General features: G+C 37.8%; 1 protein-coding gene across 1 annotated transcript; it reads left to right on the forward strand.

The window, feature by feature from the left end:
- Positions 1-276: 276 nt before the first annotated feature.
- Positions 277-5,669, forward strand: LOC120439271 (prostasin-like). The gene is made up of 6 exons (XM_039610074.1): positions 277-1,081; positions 2,651-2,671; positions 3,145-3,298; positions 4,637-4,893; positions 4,970-5,127; positions 5,475-5,669. Exons 1-6 carry the CDS (start codon positions 1,024-1,026, stop codon positions 5,505-5,507), a joined length of 681 nt encoding a protein of 226 aa, XP_039466008.1. The 5' UTR covers positions 277-1,023; the 3' UTR covers positions 5,508-5,669.
- The last annotated feature ends 6,203 nt before the right edge of the window (positions 5,670-11,872 follow it).

Consider the following 11,872-nt stretch of genomic DNA (forward strand, 5'->3'; position numbering starts at 1 on the left):
AAGTTTTTACTGATTTTCACATTCAGTGTTTCGTTCACTTTGACCTTAATCCGATTTAAATCAGCTCGAGATGTTATTGGTGTTTACCATCACGCAAAGTTTGAAAATGATTATCTGATCAATGATTAAGCCTGTCATGCATGAATTATGACAACTTCAATTGGGATTTTTTTCTGAAGTATTTTTATTCATCTTTAGGCATAAAAATGAATAAAAATACTTAAGAAGAAAATCCTGATTGAGGTTGTCATAATTCATGCATGTTTAAAACTAAATAACAATAATTACAATGAAACATGTCATACATCTATAGTAACATTAAACAACTAGTGGGTGGCAAGGTATGGAGTGACACATCAGTGTCCAATGTAGTGGTTTATGTGCAAGTATACCATCAACACTGACACAAATACAAGAAAGCAGCTGTGCACTGTAGTGACCACTATGCGTGAAAGGGTTAAATATTAACTGTGCCTATCTCCCTCCATAAGTTGGTTCTTGTGCAGTATGTAACCTGTGACAGGTTGAACTGTTCATGTGAGGTAAGTCGGTAAGAGCTTATCTCCAAACCATAAAGAGCCGAGTAGTTTGGACTTTGTGACTAAGTGAAGTTTGCGATATTAATACTTTTATTTGTTGTGCCAGTTTTCATTAAAACTGTTCATGTGTGTCTGCTTTGAGTCCTTTGAAAAACAAAATGAATCCAAGTTATAGAACAAAGCAGTGTTAAAAGGTGTCTTCTTTCCCTTAAAGTGTGCATAACGAATACAGACAGAATGCTACTACACACATAACGTCCTTAGAGGAGAAAAGAAAAACTGATCAGGTCTGTTAAGGAGTTGGGTGGGGAATTTGGTTTAAACATTACACAAGATTTTAGGAAATACATGAATCATTGTTCTCAACAAAAACCACAAAGACCAACAAGTCTGACTAGATTGTTTGATGAAGCCCTGATAACTTATAGAAGTGGGCGGAGCTGAACATATTATTTAGATAAACCTGAAACAGTTTCAGATAACGATGGCTCTCCAACAGTTTGTGTGCTGTTTCACTGTGGTGATCATTTCCTTATGCAAAGGTAAGAAAAAGTTTATTCTTCTTCAGATATTTTCTCATTACTGAGGTTATATCAGGGGTGAAAGAAGTATGAGACTAATTAGAGGTACAAATGTGACTATTCTAAATGAAATGTTTCACCTGGATACAAGGAAATAGTCCATTTAGCATTAATGTCATTCAGAGTCATATCTATTATTAAAATTTAATCAAAGAAAGTCAGTCAGTCACTGGACTGCTTCATTTTCACAGTGACATAAACTAATTTATGCTCTATTCAATCAGTTTCTCTCTTTTATAAAGTGCAGATGTTTCATGTTCTCATGTTCGTTAGTTTACTTTGTCATGTCGGTTATTTTTTTTTTGCAGTTCAGCAAGAGTAACTGCATATGTCACAGGTTACTGTGACATATGCAGTTACTGATGTTATACATGTTAGACACATTTTATGGTCTGGCTTTTAACTCACATTGACCTAAACAGTTTGGTTTTAACAGCCTTGTTGTTGTTGTTGTTTTAGTTGTTTTTATTGACGTATTTTAGTTATTTATTTGTTTTCTATATTTTATTGCATCATTGTTGTGCGTTTTATTTATTTTAGTGGCATTTACATTGTTAAGCATTTTGTGCAGCATGGACTGTTTGGAAATGTGCTATATAAATAAATTTGACCTTATTCTGATTTTTGATTATTTATGTTTTTGAGTAAATTGTGAGAACATTTGTGAATTATTTTATCAGGAACACTCAGGTTAAAGTTTCATGTCAAAATTAACAACAGAGGTGACTGAGTTGCCGTTTGACTTGGCAAAGATACAAATGAAAGAATTACTGGTAGGTTAATGTTTAAAGGTTTTAAAACAATCAATATTACAACGTTCTGTTTATTATGTGCTTGATTCTTGAAGAAAGAACAAATTACTGCCTACTTTTACTTTTTTTCTCTCACAAATTGATGTCACCACCTGCATTGAGCTCATATAAAGAAAATAAATATGTCTTCACTGGTTGTGCTGAATTCAGTAAGACTTTACAATAACCACATTTATTAAAGTATAATTTTTTATTAAATGTTAAACAGTTAATTTCATTAACTGCTTAATAATTGGGGTTCATAAGTTTGGTTTACAGTGTCAAATTAAACCTGCACATGATTCTTAAATTGCATTAAATTATACCTATAAGAGGTCCCGCCCTCCATCAGAGGATACTTTGCATGTGACACTGAAGCAGAGCTCTGTTTGAATGCTTGAGACTGAAGAAGTTGTCCTCAGTGTGATCAGCTGATCATTAAAAACAAACAACACCCAAGAGTTTACATTAACTATCTTCTCTGTTTTCTTATTTCTCTGTTATCAGTGTTGATATGATAACTAATGCATGTACTGCAATAACAAACATAAACAAAGAGTATAACATTATTAATTAGTCGGTGAGAACAATTGGAAGCTCAGAATTATTTTATAAGTTGCAGCGTAGTGAGATCATTTTGTGAAATCAGTTATTTAAATAAATAATTTCATCTATTCGCTTTCTCACAATTGCAAGTGATCACCTGGTTTAAAATGTTTGTCTCTGTTTTTCTTTTCAGGTTGTCATTCAGAGCAGCCCGGTAAGCATCCAAAGACATTTTCACTATTCTTCAAGTTTTGAGTTTTTTCCTTTGAGTTTTTTCAGTTGTACAGTAATTGGAAAACATACAGAGTAATATCCACATTTGTTTAAGTGACAAAGACTCAGTGTGCTGTGTTTTGTTGTTTCTTTAAACTATACTAAATTATTTTGTGCTGTAAAATGACAGTTTCTATTGTTTCATTTTCTATTGTCCTGATACAGAGAACCCCTCTGTTTCAGTAAAATGCAAATTTCCATTTCCATATTAATAAAATGGACGACCAGTTCAGTATATAATGTGTAAACAGCACTGTTCAGACTTGCAGTTGGTTTCAGTTTATAAATGTTATAAACGTCCACATGAATGCTGGCACTCACGATTTCCCAGAAGAGCGTTGCATAGCTCAATGTTATTAGTCATCTCTGAGTGGTTTTACTCACTGTTTAACTGTCGTCCCTTTGTTTACTCAGCATGTGGCAGCAGGGCTGTGAAGAGCAGCAACATCACAGGAGGTCAGCATGCAACACCAGGAAGTTGGCCCTGGTACGCTGAAGTAAACTCTCTTTTTGGAGGGTCTCTAATCACCGACCAGTGGGTGCTGACAACTGCATCCATCACACTATTGTGAGTCACTGCTGCAACTTTACACTTTTGTAGAATATAAACCTGAATTGAATTTACATTCCTCTCTCATTCTTAAACCTCTTCACCCATTAAAATATAAAAACTTAAAGTTACGCTTTTAAAATGTAAAATAAATTCATAAAACTTAACAGTCAGTTTGAAGATTCAGACATTTTATTGTGCAAATCACCAAAACTATTTCCACTAAACTGTTCTTTATTCTTCCATTTCAATCTAATAAAATAAATCGAAACAATTTAAAAAAGAAATTAAAAACAGAAAAATAATATTCTTGCACACACGTTTCCACAGATCTTAAACCAGACGTGGAGGTTATTTCTGAGACTGGTAGAACTTCATTTTTCATTGAGCCTATTGTTTGCTTGGTTGTTACTTCTTCAGACCTCTGTTTGAATTTTGAGCACTTATTTTTTTTTTTTCTGTTAGATTGCAGTGTAATATTTTGATTTATGGTTTATATTTCTTTAAACTTTTATGTTGTGCAAAGGTCTTGAGCGACCCATATATTTACCAATATAAAGTTTTTCTTTTTTTAAGTGCTTTGTGGGCTTCATGAAGGTTTATTTCAAGTTGTTCTTTGGACATTGGATGCTTTGAAATTATTTTCAGTCCAGTCCTTGTACCTGAAAAGGGAATGTTTTTTTAAGCACTTGTAACTCTCGCTTAAATATTCTGTAATTTATACAAAGACTATTTTTAAACATTTTGGAATTCCAGTTTTGCCTCATATATCCTCATCTCGATTACTGCTTTATATACTTGTCATTCACAACTTCGATATGTTCCCATAAATAAGAAAAGCCTGTTTAATTAAATTAAATTTGCTTTAACATCACTACCCACCACACCTTTATGATTTTCTAATAAACTAAACATGAGAAATGATAAGTTACTCCTATTTCCATTCAGTAACATACACCAGAAGCCAATCATCCTACATTCAACTGTTGTCATCAACTTAAATCTACCCAAATCTCCATGTACAGCCCAGTTTGCCGCATTTTTATTTAACTTATGAAGCTTCTTCAAACATTTAACATGGAAAGTTTCATGAAGTCTATTCATGGCCCCACACCTCTGACCCGTACAAAAATATACAGTTTGTAGGACCATCAGGTCAAACAACTGTACCTGAGTCTCAACAGATAGTCCAGATCTGTAGCTTTAGTTAACAAACTATAGTTTTTCTAAGCCTGTCCTACTTGTTTATTAGCCTTTTTTATGTGATTATTGTAATTAAATGTAACACCAAGATAAACATAATCATCCATGTGTGTGTGTGTGTGTGTGTGTGTGTCTGTGTGTGTGTCTGTGAAGTGATTTCAGTAGCATAGAGGTGTATCTGGGCCGCCACAGCAAGTCAGGTTCGAACCCAAATGAGGTGAATCGGTCAGTGGTCAACTTCACCTGCCATCCTGAATTCAACTCGTCGACTCGTGAGAACGACATTTGCCTTCTGAAGCTGTCGGCTCCTGTGAATTTCACAGACTACATACAGCCGATCTGCTTAGCCTCAGAAAACAGCACTTTCGACAATGAGACCAGCAGCTGGGTCATCGGTTTTGGTGACGATGGTAAGTTATAAAATATTTAATTGCTTTTACACATTTGTGCTTAGAAAGGCCTGATCTATGAATTCCCTCCAATTAGGTAACGATTCACTCGCCAACACCCTGCAGGAGGTAAGAATGAAAATAGTGGAAAACTTTAAGTGCAAATTCATCTATGAAGACTACTTTAGGATCGCCGTTGTGACAGAGAACGAGATCTGTGCTGGCTTCGAGGCTGGAGGCATTGATCCATGTCAGGTAAACACATCTTCTTGTTTATTTGTCATGTAATCTGTTGTTGACTGTCACAGTCATAATCTATTATTTTTATTTTGGTTTATTGTTTTGCTGTAGTTGTCCATAAAAATGTATATTAATCATTATTATTAGTTATTTTTATAGCTAATTAATTTCCCATCATGAAACAACGTCCTTTAATAATTTTGTGAAAATTTCTCTCTATGGTTTAATGGTTTTCTTTATTTGTACTATTTTCTACATTGTAGATAGATACTGAAGACATCAAATATAAGAAGCAAGATAAATGGAAAATATGTAGCAAAGAAAGAAATGATAAATAACTCTAAATATGTTTTATATTTTAGATTCCTCAAAGTAGCCACCCTGTGCTTTGTTGACAGCGCTCCAAACCATTGGCCTTCTTTCAATAAGCTTCCTGATGTAGTCACCTGAAATGGTTTTCACTTCACAGGTGTGCCATGTCAGATGAGATGAGATGAGATAGCCTTTATTTGTCAGTTGCAAGTCTTTTGCCCACAACCGAGATGACAGACCTTGCCGACTGTACATACAATACAAACATCACATTGGGGAGACAGGTCAGGCCAGGTAGCAAGGAAAAAAACATTGAAATATGTAACACAAAAGGATAATACAGGAATGCACAGATATCAACACACCATAACACAATAAACACAGAGAAGCAACACGGGAGAGTGTTCCAGTGTGTACATCTGATCTGGGACCGCTGCAATCTTGACTGCGCCTCCAACTGACCCGATGTCCACATCAGAGGGAGGTAAGCGTTGGAGGTGGCGTTGGGTAGGGAGGGTGGGTAGGGAGGGTGATGCGTCAGTGAGTGCTTATCAGTATCAGTGTATGTATGTGTGTGCGTGTCCATAGTTCAGCTGAGACAGTGTCCTTTGCCCTGCCAGGCTAAGTAAACAGTCTTCCAGCCAACCCAGGTGGCCTTGCATGGAATGGGAAGGAACAGACTCAACACAGCCATTATCAGGGAGTTTTTGTTCAGCTCCAGCCTTGAGCCCACAGCTGGTGCCGAAGGGGTAGCTGCATTATGATGGTGATTTTTCTTTTACAAGCAACTCATGACAATTTCAAGCTGTTTTTAACACTCCGACACTGGTCTCCCGTTGGATAGCTGTGAGTTCTCCATGATGTTATTAGCCGTCGATTCCGTGATCTTGTCACTCTTTTGCTCACAGAGCAGATTCTGAGACCTCACGACCACAGCCAACTGATCTGTGATGTATTCCAGCTTCCGCCCAGAGGTGTTGTTCTGAGCAGATTCTTCCCTGATGTATCCCAATATCCGCTCAGAGATGTTATTCTGAGTATTCACTGCAGCCGCAAGCGCCTCCAAGCTCTTAACCATGCTACCTTCCGTGAGCCCATTCTGAGAAGTCGCGCCTCGTCCCATCGATTCAATCCCAGTGGGCAGCCTTTGGGGGGTTTGAACAGCCGGTTCCGCTTTCTGAATTCTCCGATAAGCCAGGGCCAGGCCAGCTCCGATCAGCAAGAACCCTGTTATCATGGTTCCGAATAGGCAGATATTATTAATCTTTGATTTCTTGACGTATCTTTGTTTATTCTTACGTTTTGGTTCTGTGTTTCCCCTCTAGTGTAGTCAGGTCTGTGTTTAACCCGCTTCTCTGAGTCTGTGTCTTTGCGTGTGTGAGTTTCCTGTTTTACTTTGAAGGTCCGTGTCTGATGTCAGTGTATTCAATTTACGTTTCCCCTGTCCTGTCATGTCTGATTACTCCCAGCTGTGTCCTCCTTCTGTGTCTCATTCCCTCGTTATCCCTCTGTGTATTTAAGCCTTGTGTCTGCCTCTGTTAGTTGCTGGTTCATCTGTGTTATTTCCCTGCATCACCCTATGTTGTTTCCCCGAGTCTCCCTTTCAGGTCTGTATGTGTTAGTTTTTCCTAGTTTAGTTAATCTTACGTTCTGCACTTGCCACCTCCTTTGCTGTTTGTACCTTCACCGTCACAATAAAGCTCACTCTCATCAAAGTCAGTGCTTGCATCTTGGGTCCTACTTCCAACCTCCACTCGTCTGCCACTGCGGGCGTGACAGTTTGAACTAGAGCAATAAAGTTTTTACTGATTTTCACATTTTCACCTGATTTTCACCTCAATTTGGATTTTTTTCTGAAGTATTTTTATTCATCTTTAGGCATAAAAATGAATAAAAAACTTAAGAAGAAAATCCTGATTGAGGTTGTCATAATTCATGCATGACAGGGCTAAATAACAATAATTACAATGAAACATGTCATACATCTATAGTAACATTAAACAACTAGTGGGTGGCAAGGTATGGAGTGACACATCAGTGTCCAATGTAGTGGTTTATGTGCAAGTATACCATCAACACTGACACAAATACAAGAAAGCAGCTGTGCACTGTAGTGACCACTATGCGTGAAAGGGTTAAATATTAACTGTGCCTATCTCCTCCATAAGTTGGTTCTTGTGCAGTATGTAACCTGTGACAGGTTGAACTGTTCATGTGAGGTAAGTCGGTAAGAGCTTATCTCCAAACCATAAAGAGCAGAGTAGTTTGGACTTTGTGACTAAGTGAAGTTTGCGATATTAATACTTTTATTTGTTGTGCCAGTTTTCATTAAAACTGTTCATGTGTGTCTGCTTTGAGTCCTTTGAAAACAAAATGAATCCAAGTTATAGAACAAAGCAGTGTTAAAAGGTGTCTTCTTTCCCTTAAAGTGTGCATAACGAATACAGACAGAATGCTACTACACACATAACGTCCTGAGAGGAGAAAAGAAAAACTGATCAGGTCTGTTACAGTCTGTTAAGGAGTTGGGTGGAGAATTTGGTTTAAACATTACACAAGATTTTAGGAAATACATGAATCATTGTTCTCAACAAAAACCACAAAGACCAACAAGTCTGACTAGATTGTTTGATGAAGCCCTGATAACTTATAGAAGTGGGCGGAGCTGAACATATTATTTAGATAAACCTGAAACAGTTTCAGATAACGATGGCTCTCCAACAGTTTGTGTGCTGTTTCACTGTGGTGATCATTTCCTTATGCAAAGGTAAGAAAAAGTTTATTTGTCTTCAGATATTTTCTCATTACTGAGGTTATATCAGGGTGGAAGAAGAGTAACTACAGCGAGAGTAACTGCATATTTCACATCTGATCCTCCCTCAAACCTGTATTACAAAGAAACAACACCAATGAGTTTACATTAACTATCTTCTCTGTTTTCTTATTTGTCTGGTATCAGTATTGATATGATAAATAATGCATGTACTGCAATAACAAACATAAACAAAGAGTATAACATTATTAAGTAGTCAGTGAGAAAAATTGTGAGCTCAGAATTATTTTATAAGTTGCAGCGTAGTGAGATCATTTTGTGAAATCAATCACTTGAATAAATAATTTCATCTATTCGCTTTCTCACAAATGCAAATGATCACCTTGTTTAAAATGTTTGTCTCTGTTTTTCTTTTCAGGTTGTCATTCAGAGCAGCCCGGTAAGCATCCAAAGACATTTTTACTATTCTTCAAGTTTTGTGTTTTTGAGTTATTTCTTTCTCTCAGCTGCACAGTAATTGGAAAACACACAGAGTAAACATGTTCTTATCTGGTTATGATGGGTTATTTGGCTCATACCTTGTACCTTAGCTCATCCTTCGATGAGCTAAGGTACAAGGTATGAGGTAAGATACGATAAGATAATCTTTATTAGTCCCACATGTGGGAAATTTGTTTTGTCACAGCAGAAAATGGACAGTGCAAAGTTATATAGCAAAAATTAGAGAACACTGGAATAGAATAAGAATAATATACTGTACACAACTGTACAGAATAGAATAAAATAAAATATACAATAGGATAAAAATAGAATACAAATGCTATATACAACTGAGTAAAAATACAACTTTGTCAGAGAAGAGTATTGCACTTAGTCTTATTGCACATGTGTGGATGTGTGGGTTTGATCAGCTGCAAAAGTCTTTGTGGAGTTTGACAGCCGTGGGGAGGAAAGACCTGCGAAATCTCTCCATCCCACATCGTGGGTGCCGCAGCCACTGAAGGAGCTGCTCAGTGCTGTCAGAGTCTCCTGCATGAGGTGGGAGATGTTGTCCAACAGGGATGACAGCTTAGCCGCCATTCTCCTGTCACTCACCACCTCCACTGGGTTCAGAGGGCATCCTAGAACAGAGCTGGCCCTTCTGATCAGCCTGTTCAGTCTCTTCCTGTCCCCAGCAGAGATGCTGCCGTCCCATCAGACCACACCGTAGAAGATGGCTGAGGCCACCACAGAGTCATAGAAGGTCTTCAGGAGTGGGCCCCCCACACCCCCATCAGCGACCTCCAGAACTGACATTTTCTGCACGTACCAGCACGCGCACATGCACGCTCATTCACGCGCGTTCACTCATCCGAAAAGTGACACCTCCCGCCTGTTTTATCCTAACAACATGGGTAAGCCTTATAGAAAGACTTTGTTTTTAGACAGGCGCCCTGAAACGGCAAATTGCGTGTTTTACAAGCAGATTTTCATGGGTTAGTTAAGCCGAACTTGCGGCTTTCCAACACATACCCCAAGGTCTGTGCTTATGACGCCGTGTATCTCGAGAAATGGGGAGATGGAGTCTTTCAGGATGGGGAGGGGCGGAGCCATAAAGTCTGATAAGAGCCAGCGAACTCTTTCCTTGGGGTTAAGCCTGACACCTACGAACATGTTCGTTATTTTGTGTATTTGACCGTCTAAATTTCAAATTGTTTAGACAAAATACGCATTGACTTTCGATGCCATCTTTAAAACATAGACGTGCAATACATTATTTAATTTTGTTTGTCAACTGCTGTGTGTATTTTGGTTTTCAGTGTGAATTTGTACAAACAGGAATTACTTTTGTAAATGCAGGATCAAATTTTTTAATGGTGCTTTTAGACACTGATCTGAAAGATAAATGTTTGTGTTAGAAGCAGCTTTGCTGGATTTGTTTTTAACTTGTTGAAACATAGTGTGAAACTTTTTCTTAATTCAGTATTTTTACAGGTTTGAACTGTGTGGTCTTTCTGTCTTTCTGGAAAATGTAGGCCAACTTGTGAAAGGAGAGCGTGCACTGCGCTTCAGAACTGCCAGCTTTGCTCGTTCATGCGTCCTCTGTTGATAAAACGGATTTTTTTATGGATCTTAATGTTTAGAGACAATAGCGAAGGTACTGACCTGTGTGTCTCTTTAAACTGTAGATGTTTAATTCTAAGGCTACATATGATTTATGTCCCACTGAGTCTGCTTGGCATATGCTGTGTATAAAGGCTCTGGGCGTAGAGGCGGCTTTCGCCTGATTAATTTATTACAATTTCAGTTTCTGGGAAGTTTTCAGTTTTCCCTCCTGTGTGTATGAACAGTACGGTTGGTGCAAGGTTTTTGTTGTTGTTGTTTATTTGTGAAACTGAGCGTGGTTGTGGACAATTCCGACTGCACTGTTTGATTTGAGTTTATTGTTGGATCCCTTTCTTTAATTGTTAATTCTCTGGGAGCAGTGAAGACCCAGACTAGGACTTACAAGTTTTGCCGTGCCCCAGTGGACAGTGCGAGGTTGTCCTGCAGATCCCAGCATGAAAGCTGAGGGACCAGCCAGCCGATGGAAAGACCGGTTGATGCCTGGACGTGCGTTGGAGCCGATTTTGCTACCCGCACAGAGCGCTTTTAACAGTCGGGCGTTGCTTATGCAAAAGAGAAAAGCAACAATACAGCGTGTTTCTCTGCTCCAAGACATCCGCGGTTCTTTCACACGGTAAGCATGTCTGTTATAGCATGCGCTTCATAAATGTCTGTCTGTCAGCGCAAATTATTCAAACCGTGTTTAAAACGTGACTCATTTGTTGTCCAAAAACATTTCCTCTAAATTCGCAAAATTACTGATTTAAAATATATATTTTCAAGTTTTTAGCTGGATCTCAAACATATGACAGACTTTTGAGTATATTTATATAGCAAAATAAATCACAATGGTGTAACCATGTTAAATAAACGATGCCCAAGTGTGCACCAATGCACTCGAATGCAAGCCTCTAAACTGTATGTTGATAAGTGCATGAAGCGTACCTCTATAGCTGAAACGAGTCTGTATCCATAATTTGTGGATCTACTGATTTGTTTTAATGTGGCACCTTTTTTTTCCACAAACTGCAGATGATGAAATCCTCTTTATTTGATAAAGTGCCCTTAAACTATTGTTGCTCATACTTACTGAGTTCCCCGGCTACTTCTTTACTATGTCAGTAAACTTTTTTGAACAAGAAAGGTACGATAGATTTAAAGGCAAAAAAATGGAATGAATTTTATGTGACTTTTCATATTAATTCCAACAAAGAGTGAAAATCCAAAAGCTGCAGCAATCCTTTGTATTAATGATCTGTGTGTGTGTGTGTGTGTGTGTGTGTGTGTGTGTGTGTGTGTGTGTGTGTGTGTGTGTGTGTGTGTGTGTGTGTGTGTGTGTGTGTGTGCTCTCACAGAAGGAAGGTCATAGCAGGAACTTTTTTTGAATGCATTTCCAATCAGCTTTTTTCCTTTTTACAAGACGTGTAGTTCATACATTGGAATAAATGTATTCTTTTCGACACTTTATAAATACGAAACTAAAGATTTTGAGTTCATGCACATTGTGAAACAAGAATCTAAATATTTGTGTCACAATGATTTCTTTAAAAAACATGTTTATGGGGATAATGTGACAAATCCTTTGTGGTC

Source organism: Oreochromis aureus, linkage group 3 (genome assembly GCF_013358895.1).
Source record: "Oreochromis aureus strain Israel breed Guangdong linkage group 3, ZZ_aureus, whole genome shotgun sequence".
In the NCBI taxonomy this organism is placed as follows: domain Eukaryota; kingdom Metazoa; phylum Chordata; class Actinopteri; order Cichliformes; family Cichlidae; genus Oreochromis; species Oreochromis aureus.